Source organism: Bombyx mandarina, chromosome 15 (genome assembly GCF_030267445.1).
Source record: "Bombyx mandarina strain Sakado chromosome 15, ASM3026744v2".
NCBI classification, from domain to species: Eukaryota; Metazoa; Arthropoda; class Insecta; order Lepidoptera; family Bombycidae; genus Bombyx; species Bombyx mandarina.
This window is the reverse complement of record NC_143221.1, coordinates 16411804-16430434: the sequence shown is the minus strand read 5'-3', so window position 1 is coordinate 16430434 and position 18631 is coordinate 16411804. Positions and strand designations below refer to the sequence as shown.

General features: G+C 42.3%; 1 protein-coding gene across 1 annotated transcript in view; it reads left to right on the top strand.

The window, feature by feature from the left end:
* The window catches only part of LOC114247209 (neuroligin-4, X-linked), a 107862-nt gene that overhangs the window by 73402 nt on the left and 15829 nt on the right, over window positions 1–18631 (top strand). Inside the window, exon 3 of the mRNA XM_028180098.2 lies at window positions 931–1148. Within this exon, the coding sequence (XP_028035899.2) occupies window positions 931–1148 (218 nt within the window). The remainder of the gene's footprint in view (window positions 1–930; window positions 1149–18631) is intronic.

Genomic DNA, 18631 nt, shown 5'->3' with positions numbered 1-18631 from the left:
TTAAAGCTTCATCCCAATTTGGAGTCACTCAAGACATCCTTGATTAAGGCAGCCGCCGATATTGACATGGACCTCGTTCGTGCTGCGATAGACGACTGGCCGCGCAGATTGAAGGCCTGTATTCAAAATCACGGGGGTCATTTTGAATAAACTTTAGTGTCATAAGAATCTATGTTTTGTTAAGTTAATTTTTGTATATGAATGGTTACATAATGAATAAGCTTGTTTCAATTATTTTACATTAAACATGTGACAGAATTTATGACCCGACTAGGTATTACATATTCTAGAATAAACAAGCGATGGTTGATATAAAGAGCTCCCTTGCTAACCAATCTCTTCTAGACAACCACTAAGCTGTAATACTGATACTTAGACCTCATATCTCAATCTAGGTGACGGTATTCACGTTTTGATTTCCATGGTTCTCCTGTAACTTCTTAACGCCTGCAGGCCATAAGCGTGTTCAGTCGTCTATACAAAAAAAGTTATCTGCAGTAGATATTAGTGGAACTTAAGGTTGAGGACTCATGACCTCACTTCACACTAGACATAAATTAGAGGGTTTTTAAAGAGTAGAATAAGTCGATTTTACATATATTTTAAAAATATGTATGTTGATGAGCTAATAGGAACCTACCCTATTAAATACCGCCTTCCTGCCTTTTTCGGTAAGACTGCCGCTGTGCAATGTTCATGTTCCAAAGCTTGTGGCAGTACTAATGCTCTTACGTAACTCAATACCCGGTTAGTCGCGAGTTTGTCTACTAATTTAGAACAATGAAAACATCATGGACATATCTAATACATTATATAGCTTTTCAAGATCAGTGTTGGATATGCGTTCCTTCTGACCAATGCTATCCAGACTATTCTCTTAAAAATCCTCTGGTAGGTTTTATTGTGACTAATTGACTCGTTTGCTTAAAGATTTGCGCCAACACGAGCTCCAGCACCATGGGATGAGGTGAAAATGGTAGACCAAATGGGACCAGTCTGCCCACAGAGACTACCGGATATTTCAAACGAGACCTTAGCTTTAGAGAGAATGCCAAAGGGACGGCTGGAATACTTAAGGAGATTGCTTCCTCGGCTTAAGAATCAGAGTGAAGACTGTCTATATATGAACATCTATACACCAGTTCAAGGTAAGTAATTACAACAGTGACACAATCGTTCGACTTACCCTAATCTTACCAGCACACCTGAAAATCTTACGTGATAATATTGGGCAAGTTATTTATCAAAATGTGAGCTATTCATGTGTGAGTGACGTTGGTACTGCATGTTATGCGCTCGTGTACATTGGCAATACCGATATTATCATTTTCGGTGAGAAATTTATAGGTTTCGGTCAGCAAAGCTATTTTTAAAGTTGATAAAGATGCTAACATTTTGGTATCTTTGGGGTCCTGTAAACGGGAAAACAGAAACACCTCTATCCGTTTACGCCAGTAAAATAACCCAGCAAATGAAATATCTTCTTAGCATGACGATACTTTTTATATTTATCTCTAAGCATACATGTTCTTAGTGGAGTTTAAATTCAAGGCACGATCCCCTAAGAATGTCTTCGGGTTCATATTTCTGGCGCGGTTTCAAACAAAGTGTTTGGGTTGACGGGACACGATCGTACACTCATATTGCGGCGATCGAAGTGTGGGCTGTGTTTAGAAACATTCTAACACACGTTTCCATAGATCCCTTCGAATATTCGCCTACGTATTTTTTTTTTACATAATTTGATAGGTGTGTTTTTGTGTTGTTTTTTTTCTTCTTCTTTCAATCGAAAACGATCTTGTACCAAAGGCACATTATATTATTACTAGAGGTCCCGCAGTGGTCGGAATTCGACTATAATTAATTGGAATTATAAGTTTGTACACTATTATGATTGTATTTTATACTTCTATAATCACAAATTTCGCCAAGACAACACTATATAAAATATTAACAAAGACAAACAATATTTAATCTATTCTCAATTTGACAACAGACGTCAAGAACAAAAGTTTGACAATAAATAGTATGCATGCATGTGTGCGTCAAATACATGGTCTGTAGTGTGTGTAATGTTTTCTTTATTGATTTAATGTATCTTTTATGCATTATTTAAAAAAAAATTTAGCATTCTGCACTTCTTCTCTATATTCTCTATAAGTGTGGAAAATTTCATAATCCTCCGTCCGCGCAATTTTCGTAAAAAGGGATACAAAGTTTTTGCTTCACGTATTAATATATAGATAGCTGCCTACCTACGCAGAGATTTTGAATGTTTGACTCCTACTGGAATGAAGGCCTTCCAGTACCTTAGTCTTTTAGGCTAGCCTCACGAGGCTCAGCCTAGCGAATTGACTAACACTAGCCCTAACAGAACAGTGCTTTGCAGAATCTACCACCAGATTGAAAACGCGACTCTTTGAGACAAAACAGCGAGAAACTAATGTTTAACTGCGTTTTATGTTACTGAAAAAAAAATAGCAGCACTATTTTCCTGGATATTACTCTCTATTATGTGAATTTATTATTTTATCGATATATTGGCACTTGAAAATATACTTGTCTCTCTTTGAATGTGTTTATTGTACGGGGAGTACCCCAAAGTCTAGTAGGAATGGTTTTGTTGGCATTGTAATTTTGATAACCATCTAAACTTGTAACCCGCTTTATTCAAAACAAATGGACTAAAATGACAAAAGTTAATTCTTCTATTTCATACTAAAATAATATAATTTTCCTCGTAATTTTATATTTTTCGTGATTATGTACATTCTAATATAATCTTAATTAATCTTGTTATTTCCTATTTCACTTATTTAGCGTCCATATGTATTCGTTATGTCATCTTAATACCCAACCCGAATGGAGACCAAATGCGTTGGATGTATGTCACGTACGAAAACGGTTCCCCTACTTTTGGCATGCGGAACATCGTTTCTGAATAGTAATGATAAAAATATTTGAATTTCGTAAGTTTATTTTTTAAAATATCGGTTTTTTTTATTTGGATATTTGTTTTTCACGTTATTGTAGCGCATACAAAGATATAAAAATTGTTTCTATTTTAACTTATTAAGAACATTTCAACAGAAGAACAAGAACAGAAAGTAGGCCGCGTTTCAAGAATTGTCAAAGAGTACCATGTCCTAAGTACTAATTAACCTATAACCAAAAACATGAAAGTTACTGCTTGAATGACGCTGTATACTTTGAAATACCAGGTCTCCGTTGCATTAACACAACGACTTTAATTCATATTGGAGTGTAGGTTGGCTTTGCGGAAAGAAAATGGACAATGATAATACTCAGCGAACTGGTTAACCAATACTTAAGATAGGAATTGGGTGGTTGAGGAATAGAAATTTAGAAAAAAACTCATTTATGGACAGTACTGCTCTCAGGAATGTATGATAAAGAAGAATTAACAGTAATTTATATAGATTTAGTTGGCATTATGCCGATTCCTATAATTTTCTGTCAAATTAAAAAACAATAGGTGCTAATTGTCAAAGTTAAACTCTAAATATTGGGAAATAAAGAGCATTGGGACATCAAGGGGCATGAAATTTCAAATAATAGCTTGGAAGAGACGACGGTAAAATAATAAGATATAATATATTAAGATAAAAAGAAAAACTTTAACGTCCTTTAGCTTTGCCAGAAGTGAGAATAGCTCTGTTATATCAGAAATTTTTTTATTTAGAAATAATAACAAGCTTTTAGGAATTTTTAGGAGACAACAAAACAGTAACAGTAGTATAATCACACAATATTGTTTTCTTTGAATATGTCCCAGAGCTAATGCCTCAATAAAAGTACAAAGATCCCATCAAAAGGACGTAGTCAAACTTTTACTATTTTTAGATAGTTTACCAATAAATAAATCGTTTGTCGTTTCAAGTTCGTTATTGTGGTAGGGGCTCTGACCCATTTCGACTTTTCCTTATGTAATGTTGTTGACAAAAACCTTTTTCTCTCTCTCTTGTTCAATTTGTGATGTTTTGTCTTTTAGAACAATTGCGCAATTTAAAGAAGATTGGACTGGTAGGGTAAGTAAGGGTTGAAAAACTTTGCTTTAAGTTCGGGCATATACATTTATTTATTTCTACTTGGAAACACTATCCTTAGAGTAAGACACAATAAGATAATACGTCATTGTATACCAGGAAATATAAATATTAAAAGAACACAATTAAAATGACCAAAACATACTATAAGAGCTATCTTGTAGATTTTTTTTTATTGCCTAAATGTGTGGACGAGCTCACAGCCCACCTGGTGTTAAGTGGTTACTGGAGCCCATAGACAACTACAACGTAAATGCGCCACACACCTTGAGATATAGTTCTAAGGTCTCAGTATAGTCACAACGGCTGCCCCACCCTTCAAACCGAAACGCATTACTGCTTCACGGCAGAAATAGGCGGGGTGGTGGTACCTACCCGTGCGGACTGACAAGAGGTCCTACCACCAGTAATTACGCAAATTATAATTTTGCGGGTTTGATTTTTATTGCACGATGCTATTCCTTCACCGTGGAAGTCAATCGTGAACATATGTTAAGCCCGTATTTCATTAGAAAAATTGGTACCCGCCTGCGGGATTCAAACACCGGTGCATCGCTCGACACGAATGCACCGGACGTCTTATCCTTTAGGCCACGACGACTTCAAAATTACATATTAATTCAAAATTAAATTACATACATAATTACAAGTTTCACTTGTTAAAAAAAACAGTTTATTTAAAAGTCTGACTTAGGTATATTCTATTAGTTAAATTTTTATTCATGATTAGTTAATAAATACTTTACTACATGAAAAGAGGTCCGGAGCAATACGAAATAAAGTATATTTTCTGAAATTATACAAAATGAAAGGAGATGAGACAGAATGAAGGAGTATCCCAATAAACTACCGAAAATACAGAGACATGTAAAAGTAAATAGTAAATACTGTTGTGCAATCCTGTTTCATAATAATATTAAGCTTGTTGGAGAGACCACAATTACTAACACCATCGTCAGACATCGTAGGGGGGAATAGGGTGATCGAATTAAGAGAAATATTGAGTACACCAATCACGTTTAATTCATAGAGCAGCAATAGAGAAAGATTTAAGTTTTGTCTGCACAAGAGACATTGGTGCGTCGTTGAAGTGAAACTAAAAACGGCATGGTGTGATGGACTATATTAGCCAAGAAGTAATCCTCCACTGTACTATATATGAGACCGCCAACCGTAAAAGTGACCTTTTTTTTTTTTTTCTACAGGAGAAAATCGCCGGATGCCCCACCCGCGCGGCAGGTGGGGTATGTGGGAGTTGAACCTCACTAAAAACTCCTGCCGCTCACAGCCGGCGCCCTACCTCGGACCGGGCCGGAGCCCAGTCGGGGCTATTGAAACGGCGGGACAGGGTTGACGCAGAGCACATTACATCCATCCCACCGTCCCACGGACGCCGGACCGGTGGCCGCCAGCGACACGACCACCGGTTACCTCGTTCAGCGGGCCGAGAGCCCGCTTTGATGGCGCCGCGTTACACCTTCCCCCAGAGCGGTCGGGGGAACGCGGTCTACCATCACCCGGCTTCCTATTGCGGGTGAGCGTGCAAAGCACGCCACCCCACGTCTGGGTCTCTCCCCGCACACAACGGGTGGGACCCCTAGCTCTTAGGGGGCCAGGTCACGGATACGACCCCGGTCCCGACCCCCTGCTCGGCGGCGGCGGGTTTCTGCGTAGTGAGGAGAGCTTTCCCTCACTCGCCCCGCCGCCTCCTTCTGCGAGATGGTGCACTCGCAGAAGTCGAGCATAGCCTTCCATGACTCATCGCTGCCAAGCATCGACGCCACGACGCCAGGCAGCGACAAGTCAGGTCCTATCTTTGCGACCAGGACACGGCGCTGCACCTCCCACGCGGGGCAGACAGCGAGCGTATGCTCCGCCGTGTCCAGGTCGTGTCCACAATGGTGACACCTCGTCGTCGGCTCAGCCCCTATCCGGCGCAGGTACTTCCCGAAGCATCCGTGCCCGGTCAGCACCTGCACCAGACGAAAGGTGAGACGTCCCTCGCCACGATTCACCCAGTCATCAAAGACCGGGTAAACCGCCTCGACGGTCCGTAGCCCCCACGTGGGGTTCGCCAATCGCCTCGACCACGACTCGAGCACGGACCGCCGAGAATGGGCCTTCCGCGCCCGCAGCTCACTTTCGGGGACACGCGCCACGCCCCGAGCACGAAGCTCGCTGCGCCACCGATAGTCGGCAGCGAGCGACTCCGCCTCCAGCTCCCATGGCGGCGTCCCCGCCAAAACACACGCCGCCTCGAAGGAGACGGTGCGATATCCGCGGATGACCCTGATGGCAACGGTGCGCTGCGGCCGGCGCAGGAACCGAGCCATAGTGGCCCGGTTGCGCGGCTCAGCCCACACAGGTGCACCGTACAGGGCCATCGATCGCACCACCCCCGCGTAGAGACGGCGCACAACCTGATCCGGTCCCCCAACATTCGGGAGCAGCCGGCTCAATGAACCGGCCGTCCCCATCAATCGGGGGACCAGCTCCGCAAAGTGAGCACGAAAAGCCCACCGGCTGTCCAACACGAGGCCGAGGTACTTCAACTGCACCCCGACCCCTATCCGGACGCCTCCAACCACGATGTGGGTGTCAACGGGTGGCGCCCTCCGCGGCCCGTGAAACCACAGAGTGTAAAAGTGACCTAGGCTTACCATAGTTAGATGGAGATAATGAGGTATGAATTTACTTTTACATGGCTTCGTAGCAAAAAACAATTCGCGCAAAAATAATGTTTACAAAGCCATCTGTTATCTATGTGTGAAACTAGGGATAAGCCGTTTTTGCATCGAAATTTATTATGTTTTAAATAAATTGCAATTTTTATGCACGAATATGAAAAATTGTGGGTTAGGCCACTTTTACGCTGACGGTCTCATATACTAGGGACATTCTGTACATGGCATTTACTTTAAAATATCTAAGCTGCATGAGTTAGCTACATACCGTTTTCGTAAAGATTTAAATCAACACATTAAGGTCTATTAGGAAGTTAAAAAAATAAATACAATCGTGCCTGCCACCGACATAACTGGATTCGATTTAAAACTTACAATTACAAATCAAATATAAAGAAAATTCTAAAAAGCTGAAATATACTAGACATAACCTTGATTCGTACTCCACCCCTGACAACGTGTAACGGGTCATTGAACTCGCGTGATCCAATACATTCGAATTCAAGCGTCGAATGTCGAGGTTATTGTTTTGTGAAAAAAAATCGGTGACATTTTCACGTCTTTTTTTTGTTTTTTTTTCGAAATAGTTTCACGGAACCGGTTCTGTTAGTATAAACTGAAAGTGTTAAACAATTGAATACCGATTTTGTACCAAACCTTTTTTAGAACTGACCTTTTATTGTAAATAGGCTGTGATCGAGTTACATCTAGTATTAAGTGGTTATCAGAGTCCATAGACCAGGTCAAAAACTAAATATTTTGTAAAACAGCTGTTCGTCTGAGACCCGAAAATCCCGGTTCAAACTGGAATCCATCACTGTTTCGCTGCAGAAATACCCTAGGATGGTACACATTCAAGAATACATTACGTCCTAATAAAAACAAAAAATAATGACCACAATAGCCTGACCTATCGGGACATGAGTTCCAAGTCTCCATTTTTGCAGTACAACGGCTACCTTACCTTTCAAACCGATACTCTGCTTCTCGTCATCAACAGCGAAAATAAGGGTCAGCCTACTGAGTTTCTCGCCGGATCTTCTCAGTGGGTCGCTTTCTGATCCAGTGGTAGATTGTGGGAAGCAAGGCTCTTGCTAGGGTTCATGTTAGCAACGTCATCAGGTTTGAGCCCCGTGAGCTCACCTACTAGCTCGGTGACGCCGATATGGTCTCTCTAAACCATCACATTATGTAGGAAAAACCACAATTGCTTACCCGATCAATTGTACTATATTAATAGTTCATTGTCTGCGATATATGAAGCGACAGCAACTGCTTTTGACAGGTTTTTTCAGTACTCCGCAGAGTCGCAATTTCGCGAAATTGGTTTTGGATTGGTTTTTAGTGTCCATTCCGTTTGGTATATTGAACCTGCAGAGCTTTTTTCATTGAGGCTCTCTGTGAATACAGTATTTATTAAGGAAATTTGGTATATTCCCCTTGTGTAAACTGGAGGTAAGTCGCAAGATTCAATACGACAGAGATTCAGACTTAATAATATAATAATATATTATATTTATTTTACAATACTCATTACTCGTATCCAACGTCGTGACTATTCCGCCATTCAAATACCGCTATTAGCAAATTAACTTGAAAATAGATACGTAGCTTCCGAGCGACTTCCGCGAACGTAATATAAAAATCAAAACCGCTAAAGTTATTAGGGCGTATTGCATTTTGAATACCGACTTCCTGCCTATTTTGCTGCGAAACAGTCTGAGTTCTAGTTTCAAGATTACAAAAAAATATTTATGAACTTTTTTTTTTTTTCTTTTTTTTCCTACCTATGCTGATAGCCTTGAGAGGCTATTTCAGCGTACCCTAGCTTGTGTAGGTGAGCTCGCGGGGCTCAAACCGGAGAATTGCTAACACCGCCCTAGCAAGAGCAGTGCTTCGCAGAATCTACCACCGGATCGGAAGCGCGACCCACTGAGAAGATCCGGCGAGAAACTCAGTGGGCTGTGTCTGTGGGTTAATTCGCTCGTCGAGCCCTTCGTCGCAAGCGACGGGTTCGGCGAGGACGGTGACCGGTGCTTGTATTGCCTAAAAGCACCGTTAATGGATCAGGAGGATCCGTGATGACGTGCTTTGGGCGACGTCGACGGTTTACCAAACGGTCTACAGGATCGGGTATGTAGTTTCCGGCGGCCACGACAAGAGGGTTCTCATGTCGTGCCGCCTTCTCAAAGTGGCGCAGCGATGCCGACTGTAGATACTTACTGACGGGGTCGAGCTCCAGGTCATCGTGGAGGTCCACGTTCCTCTGGAACCATGGTGCTCCGACGGCTATCCTGCAGAATCGGGATTGTATAACCTGAAGGGGTTTCAAGTTGGTGCGGGCCGCGTGAGCGAACACTACGCTTGCATACGTCATGACGGGGCGTATGCAAGTTTTGTAGAGGGTTACCTTGTTACGGAGGGACAGTTTGCTTCGTCTACAAAGCATTGGGTAGAGTCGTCCTAGTATAAACGCGGCGCGATCGCGTACCGTTTTTACGTGGGGACGGAATGTCATCCCTCTGTCGAGGGTGACGCCTAGGTATTTGACCTTCGGGGCCCACGGTATGGGCTGGTCAAAGAGAGTGATGGGGCTAACGGCGGAGGTGTTTACGCGCCTATTGGGGAGTGGGGTGCTCGAAGTGGTATTCGGAGGGCGACCCCTTTTGAATAGCACCGCTGTGCTTTTCGTGGGGTTAATGTCTATTCGCCACTTCCGGAACCACTGTCCCATGGTGGTTACTGCGGTCTGGAGTCGCCGATGAAGCAACGACATCTTCCTACACGAGTAGTAGATAGCCGTGTCATGGGCGAAGAGCGCTAGATGGGTCTCCGGAGACCGGGGTATATCGTTGATATACAAACTAAATAGTAACGGGGAGAGTGCGGAGCCTTGCGGGACTCCGGCAGTCAGATGACGGGGACGAGAACGAGTTCCCTCTACTCGATATCGAAACGAACGATTCGACAAGAAGTCTCGTATGATGAGCACGAGTCTGTCTGGCACTCCCATGTTGTACAGTTTGTAGATCAAACCGTTGTGCCAGACTTTGTCGAACGCCTTCGCTACATCGAAGAAGAGGGCGCCGGTCGGGATTTGTTTACGCCTATTTAGCCCTATTAAGATGTGCTCCGTGAGGCGGTGCACTTGTTGTACGCACGAGTGTTTGGCGCGGAATCCAAACTGCTCGTCTATTAGAATTTTATTCGCGGTAACGAAGTCCCAGAGGCGTTTCTGAAGGAGCCGTTCGTAAATTTTGCCTATCGCTGGGAGGAGACTAATCGGTCGGTAACTAGCGGTTTCATTATTCGGTTTGCCCGGCTTGTGTATACCGATAACGTCCGCTTCTTTCCATACCGCCGGAAAGATGCAGTGCGTCATAGCGGCATTTAAGATGGTAGCCAACATTGTTATCAGTTGGACTGATAAGAGTTTTAACGCGCGGTTGCGGATGCCGTCGGAGCCGGGTGCCTTCTTAGGTTGAAGGTTGTCTATTACTTCTCTAACTTCGTCAGAGGTAATGGGGGGTAACGCGTCCGAGGGTGGCAGGGAAGCTCTGCGCTCGACCTCCCCGTCGACTGCCTCGGTGTGTTCGGGGTCCGCGTATTGAGTGCTGGTGGTGCACTGCTCTTGCAGTGCATCGGCCAGCAACTCTGCCTTGTCATCGTCATCGAAAGCCGGTGGTTGGCCTGAAGGGCGTACGAGAGGAGGCATAGTAGCGGTAGTTTCGGACTTGAGAGTCCTTGCTAGTCGCTAGTATGCTTGATGAGAGGGCGCGAGTCCTTCTAAGTAGCTATCCCAATTCTCATTTCGGGCGTCGCTTAGGCGAGATTTTACATCCCGCTGTAGACGACGCATCCGAATCCGGTTTGAGTGCGTGGGAAGTTGATCGTAGGCCCAGATTGCCGCGTTTCTAACTCTTAGGAGGTTCCTAAGTTCGGGGGACAGTCTGATGCGGTGAAAGCTATCCTCCACATCGACTTCTTTTGAGGATCTTATGATCGCGGAAGAGATGTGATCCGTGATGATGTTTATGGATTCGACTGTGTCCTCGGGGGATGGAGTTGAATCCGGGCCGCAGGGGAGGATTGGTGGAGCGGCATCGGCTAAGCATTTGCCCAGCTTCTTCCAGTCCACCATGGTCCTCGTAGCTGTGACTGGGTTGTGGGGGCGACCGAGCTGCATAACGACAGGTCGGTGGTCTGAGTCGAGCTCTGACATTGCTTCGATGGAGCGTAAGCGCAGAGTTACGTTCCTCAGCAGTGCCAGGTCTATAGTGCTCGGACGGAGCGCGATGCTATACGGATAACATGTTGGAGTTGGGGGACCGACTACTTCGAAGGTAAGGTCGTCTATAAACGCGTCGAGACGCCTACCGTTTATGTTTGAACTGTGGCAGTTCCACCTAGTGTGGTGGCAATTTAAATCGCCTGCCAGGATGACGGAGTCTCCCATGCCGAACAGTGACTCGATGTCACTGCTCAGAAGGGGCTTGTCCGGGGGGAGATAGACGGATGCGATGACGATCGGCTGGTGTCCCGTCAGCGAGATACGGCACACTGACGCCTCGATATGTGAGAGCGAGGGGGTATCGAGAGGGACAACGTGCAGGGCCCGCCTATAGTAAATGGCAGTCCCGCCTTTGGAGGCGGTGAGTCTGTCATTCCTAACCATGACGTAATTCGCGACTTTCGGGTCACGACGCGAGGGCTTCAGGCAGGTCTCCTGCACTAGCAGAATATCTACAAGATTGTCGCGGAGGAATTCGTAAATTTGATCGCGTTGTCGCGCGAGTCCGTTAGCATTGTAAAATGCTAACGTAAGGGAATATGGTTTCTCTCTAGCGTTTTGCGCCATTGATTACCGGTGATTTTAGAAAGTACGGGCCACGGACTCATAAACGTCCATGTATTCGAACGCGGCCGCGAGCCGTTGTTCGGGGTTTACCGCCCTTCGCATCGCGTCTGCGAACGATCGCAGACGGTCGAAGTTGACCGCCGTGACGAAGTCGCGCACGAGCGTGAAGTCGTTGACGGCTGAGGGTTGCGGGGGACGGTACGCGGGCGCGGGGGGAGGTGCGAGCAGGGGCTGCGGCGCGGGACGTGTCGCGAGCGGGGGCTGGGGTGCGGTTTGTGTTCCCGACCTCGTATACGGCAGCGGTTTATTCCACGCCGAGACGGTGGGAACCGCAGCCGGTAAGAAGGCGGGTTTCGGTGCTGAAGGCACCGAAGTCTTTGGGCCGACGGTACGGGGGGCTGGGTGAGTCGGGCGTTTTCGCGGAGCCCTAGGACATCCACGGTAATTCGCGGGGTGCCCTTGCTTGAGGCATAGGACACAGCTTGGAGGTTCGGTCGCGGTTTCCCTAACTCGCGAGCAATCTAACGTGGCGTGATCGCCGAGGCACTTCACGCAGCGGGGGCGCGCGTGGCAATTCCGAGCCGAGTGGCCATAGAGTTGGCATCTGTGGCACTGTCCGGGAGTGCCACGTCTATGGGGGGCTTCAATGGTAACCCCGGATAGGCCACATACTGTCGCGAGACATGCGATCTTTTTCTTGGCCTCCGGGGTTGGTTCTAGAGCGACTAGAACCATGTTATATGGTTTTTTGTCGCGTCCGTTGTGCATCCGGTGCACACTTACTATCGGGAGGGATTTATGAACTAAAACGCTTAACATCAGGTAAGCACGTTCCCACGTTCGCACGTTCAACTATCAAAGCATAAATAGACAACTATGTAATAAAATTCAAACTTGCGAGACGTATAATTTCTGTAATTATAGTTTCCGCGTATTGCGAAACAATTCCAGAAGGTTCTATTATCTTGCATTTTGGTGCCATAAAGTAATAATATAGTCTCGGATGATAATGGAAATACAGTTACTTATCACAGTATCAACGAAACTTAATTTAACGGGCGTCTGGTGTAGTGGTAAGTGACATGGTCACTACACATGGGGGTCGCGGTTTCGAATCCCGCCAAGGGAAGATATTTGTATGATAAATATAAAAAATGTCTTTTCCAGGGTTATGGATGTATATTAAATATATGTATGTGTATAATAAAAATCTTACATTTATTTCCGTTATCTGGTACCTGTAACACAAGTTCTTTACGAACTTATCACGGGACCAGTTAACGTGGCGTGATTGTTAGTATTATTTTTTTTAATGTGGTTGTGCATATTCTTGTCGTGATATCAATAGGGTCTAAGAATCAATTAACACTCCGTAGCTTGTGATCTCATTATCTTATCAACGGCAATAAAAATAATTTTTAGTCTCTGATCTCCTCTTTGCGTCAATAATCCTCAATGCTGAGGGTCGTGGCCTCATGAGGCTTTCTTGGGAAAATACACATGGTGGGGTCACGTGTCCTTCCACGGCAGAACTTTTGGAAGGGGTTATTCCTTCAAGGCCGCTGAAGCCATATTTGGGTCCGGCTAATTGACCGTCGCCGGACATGACTGATTGACTGTTTTACGGTGGAAAGGTCAAACTCCAACTTAACCCTCCTCTTTTCTCATCAGGGCTTGGGACCAGTACTGGCAGAGATCTACATACATATAATCTTATATACAATATTATTCTTCCCAATACTTCTTGTTGTTTTTGCCCTGATTCCACTATGTGAGGTCAGCTCAACATGTCCTCATTTTCCATTTATCAAACGTCATCTCTGCACTCACTCTATTTTCTCGTATATCCTCTGTAACATAATCTATATAAGATCTTATTAGGAGACGCCCTTCTGATGTTACTGTTTACTTTTATACCCATTCTTTTTGGCCACATGATCATCCTCTCTCCGCATAGCATGCTTATACTATATGACCTTTCACTCGTAATTTTCTCCGTCACTAGCGCTATTTTCATACTTCCCTTTTTACACCAATTTCTATATTATCTACTTAGTAATATATGATTTTTTTTATTTTTTAATGCTAAGATGGGTAGACGAGCTCACAGCTCACCTGGTGTTAAGTGGTTACTGGAGCCCATAGGTATCTATGACGTAAATGCGCCAGTTCTAAGGTCTCAGTATAGTTACTATGATATTAATAGTAACTAATTATAATTTCTATCGTATGATATTATTTTCAATTAAATATCAGTGGTAATAGGGCATAATGAATAATATAGTAGTACTGTTTCACACAGGTTTCAATAAATTTATACTTGTATGTTATGATAGCCGTGTTCCAAGAGACCGATCTTAAATCACGAATGCTCTCCTAGGTAATGAAAATATAAACGTATTATTGTACCTTCATATAAACTGGTTGATATTAAAAATAAATAAAAGGAGCCACAAAATTAAATGCGACAATGAAATTCACTCGGTTTTGTAAGGACTGATTCCACTGCCCCAGAAGCCAGGAGGCGTTAGATTTTTATCACGATCATACAAAGGGCCTTCATTCTGGCGCAACGCTTGGTTACATTTTAATATTTCCCGTCAATGGAGATCTTCTGAATGACGACAATTTCAGTGTAATATCTTTAAAATCTTTGAATGTTTATAGACGAAAATTCTTTTCTCCTTTATTATAAGAATTTAATAAAAATCATGGCTTAGTCTAGGATTTGTTACACGATGTTTTGGGCCTAATGAGAAATTAGCCCGGTATACTCGTATCAAGTGATGTGACAATGTCAGTGTTCAAATCTTCTAGCATGGTATAATTCTGTAAGTAAATACGTACCCAATAAAACTTGATGAACATGATAAATATAACAATGATAATATATATTATAATTTAATTGGAAACATATTACGCACGGTTTTCCGGTTCCAAATTAGAATTCCTTGTGTTGTGGGTCCCAGAGACTGACATAAATAGTTATATACATAAATAGATACTAAGCACTCAGACAAAGAGCCAAAAAACATTTTCATCACACGAATGTTTGTGGGAATCGAACCCACGACCCTAAGTGCAACAGTCAGGAGCAATAACTACTGTACCACCGAGTCAATCAAAATAAAGTGTGATGAAACCCTATTTTTAACGTTTTTAATTCTGAGTTCACTATTAGATTCCACTGTCCTGCTTATTTCTGCCACAAAGCAGTTTCGCGTTCCGGCTTAAAGAGTGGGATGGCATTATCCAAAAATAATAATTAACTCACGTCTTATATTTCAATATTTATAACGACTTTCAGGTTCAAGTCCTGATTAAAGTCTAATGACTTTAGATACTGCTAAGAATCTAAGTGTCTAGTATATGAATATTTCCGGCAACTGTTAATTTGAATGAGAAACGTTTAAATAATATGGACTTCAGAACTTAAAGTGCTTAAAACACCCTAAAGCCATAGTGGAACAAGAGAAAACGACAAAAACACAAACAAACAAATGAAATGGCTAATTCAAACATTTCAGTGCTTATCCCGACAAAGGCAGTATCAGACGCATTCATTCTTTGAATAGATCGACACTGTTACCGGTTCGAAGCCATTTCAAAGCCTTTGTTGGACGCCGAGGTGTGAGTTCGCGCATCCAACTAGGAAATAGATAAATAACAACGAGCCAACCTTATTTTGTTGTGCCTTTTGCAGACTCACAGAGTCGCAGACTCAATAAAAAATGTTTTACGGTGGAATCTCGTCTGTTCTGATGTATTTATTCATGAATCGTAATAAAACATAGATAATAGTAAGACTCTTAGTTATGCCATCATTTTGGCTATTAAATTGACATTTTTATCAATAGATTGATGAGCTAACGGTTCAAATGATGATGAGGTAAATATCTATGGATTTCCAATCGTAAATGATATCTACAAACCTCATTGAAAAAAAATACAATTTTTTCCTACCTGAGCTGATAGCCTTGAGAGGCTATTTCAGCGTAATCTTAACTAGTAGGTGAGCTCACGGGGCTCAAATCTGATGACGTTGCTAACACGAACCCTAGCAAGAGCCGTGCTTCGCAGAATCTACCACTGCATCGGAAACGCGACCCACTGAGAAGATCCGGCGAGAAACTCAGTGGGCTGTGTCTGAGGGTTAATTTACTCGTCGAGTCCTTCGCCGAAAGCGACGGGTTCGATGAAAACGATGACCGGTGCTTGAGGTACCTAAAAACACCTTAGTGGATCCGAAATGACGTGTTTTGGGCGACGTCGACTGCTTTCCATTCTGTCCGCAGGATCGGGAGAACTGCAATGTGGTTTTGTTCCTATATAATCAAAAATAAGCCTTCAATGAATTATTTGAAAGTAGAGAATTGCACAACTGTATCTTGTGGTCTGAGTTACAATAGCACGATAGACTCTATGAATTTCTCTGTTTTTTTTACCTATTATCAAGTTTTTACCTATTACTTTGTACCTATTAAGCATAATACTCTCTGCGCAATAATCTTGATTATTTTCATTTTATCTGATACATTCATGAAAAGTAAAATTTTGCAGAGCAATCCAATTAAAATTAAAACTTCAATTTCAATTACTTTATTATACGCATTTAGAAGCTGGCAATGTTTTTAATAAACTCGACGAGGCTATAAAAATCGTTATCTCGAAACGACTTTCTATAAAAGCTCCGAAGTGTGGCGATAAACCACTATTTACAACGTCATTCTCAACTTGTACAATAATACAGAGCTCTGTTTTTTTCTTCGTTTTAAAAAAGTTAAGATAGCAGGAATTGTTACCTAAGTTTCATATTACTTCGTGGCAGGAATAGTTGGGATGGTGGTATCTACACCAGGGGTTACATAACAAGGGGCATCTTATGATAGCCACAGATTTCCATACTTTTTTGTTATGATTGGCGGTCGACGAACCCGCGACCCACCTGATGTGTTATCGCGACTGATGCTCATAGATACTAATAATTCTAAGGACACAATTTAAGCACTGCTCATGGTTCAGATATCTTAACACCAGCTATTTGATAGCACTTGGAGTACACCGTGAAGGGATTTTGAAAAAATCAAATCTTAAAATGTACTGGTAATCAACGCAACAGTAGGGATTGACTCATCTCCTGTAGAGATATAGGACAGAGGGAAAGATCTTTCATCGAGCGGGTGATATTTCTCGGTAGACCGACGGCCGGAATGTTGTTGTTAAGAACTTGTATATATGCAAGCTTATCTTGAAAATGTCGTAAGCGAGATTTAGGCATCTGTCCAATATCTTGCATTGTATGATGGCTACCGTCACATCTCCAACCCTAAACGGGTTATGTTTTTATCTCAAACAATTCTAAATCGCACTAATAACGCTAATTTATGATTTTGACAAGTGTGATCTTACGATGCTATTTCATTGTGATAGAAGCCGTTCATTAATGCATACCTTATTCATAGATCAACAAACAATAATAGGCACCCATATCTTTGAAAACTAACAGCTAACCGTTAAACAGACTAGCAGTATGTAAATGACGAGACAACTGTAATTTTTTATTTTTTTATTCCTTGTATGGGTGGACGAGCTCACAGCCCACCTGGTGTTAAGTGGTTACTGGAGCCCATAGACATCTACAACGTAAATGCGCCACCCACCTTGAGATATAAGTTCTAAGGTCTCAAGTATAGTTACAATATATTTAAGATACTAACGCATTTTGTCAGTGCCATTTGAAGTATTAACCACGATATAGTTGAAATAGGTGTATGCTCCATGAATGTCTTTAAATAGGTAAATAAATTGTTAAAGCAATGCACTTTATAAATATCTAATAATTGGTGAGCTTAGTAATCGCCTTATTTAAAAGTTTTGAAACCCAGATCTTCTATCTTCATCATGATATCAACACTATATCGCGATATTATTGTAATATTATCAGAAGTATACAAAAGGTCCAAATTTTATGCTATTCATACCAATAATAGGTATTCACGTGTTTATGTTATTTAATATGTCAAACTGACAGATCACACTGGGTGACTCGGTGGTGTAGTAGGTAACGCCCCTGACTGCTGTGACGAGGGTCGTGGGTTCGATTCCCACATCGGGTAAACATTGTGTGATAAACAGGTTTTTTTGCTCTTTGTCTTTAATGTTTATTATCTATATATGTATCTATGTATTTATATATTTAAACGTATATAAGTATGTTTATCAGTCTCTGGTACCCATACTCTTAAAACGGGGCTGGGTGACCGTGCGTGATTTGTTCCCAGTTATTACTATTTTAGCGCTCGTAATGAGGACTCCAGTGAGCGGTTAGTTGTGCAAAAGAAAGTCGAGGACAAAAAATCTCGCGGACGATTTCCAACACGATGGACCGACCTCATAAAATCTGTGAGTCACTCCAATAAAAAAGATTCCTCTCACTCTGCGAAACATCGTGCCACATGGCGTCGCATCGCGAGAGTATCAGTATCGCAGGATTTGACTGATGAATGACCACGACGACTCTATCAAGAGTGTACTAGGAAGAAGAAGAAGAATTATTATTTTGTGATTTTATGATTATAAATTATATTAGATTTAGTCCAGTTTCAAACTAATTAAACACGCTTCTGGGCTTTGAGTCTATTCTTGTACAAGTAAAAATGAAAACAAAAATTTTAACCATAGAAAACCTTAGACGGTGCTCCATACCTCCGTGACTGTTGTTAGTTAAGGTTTAAAATTTTCATAATACAAGTAATTATAATATGAAACGGCACGATAAGTTTAAAAAATTCAAAAATGATTCCAGAACATTCGCTGATATAAAGTACACGGGACACGCGAATTTTTTGTATCAGCTAACTTTAGTATATAACTATTTTAATTCTATCCTGTTTGATAAGCCTTGATTTTCGCTTTAGGGAGATTACGAAAAAAAATATTAAACGTGTGGATACTTGATTTCTTAGTTCTCAGAATGTAAGATTGCAGTTTAAGATTGCAATATTGCAATCTGGTGGCTAGAC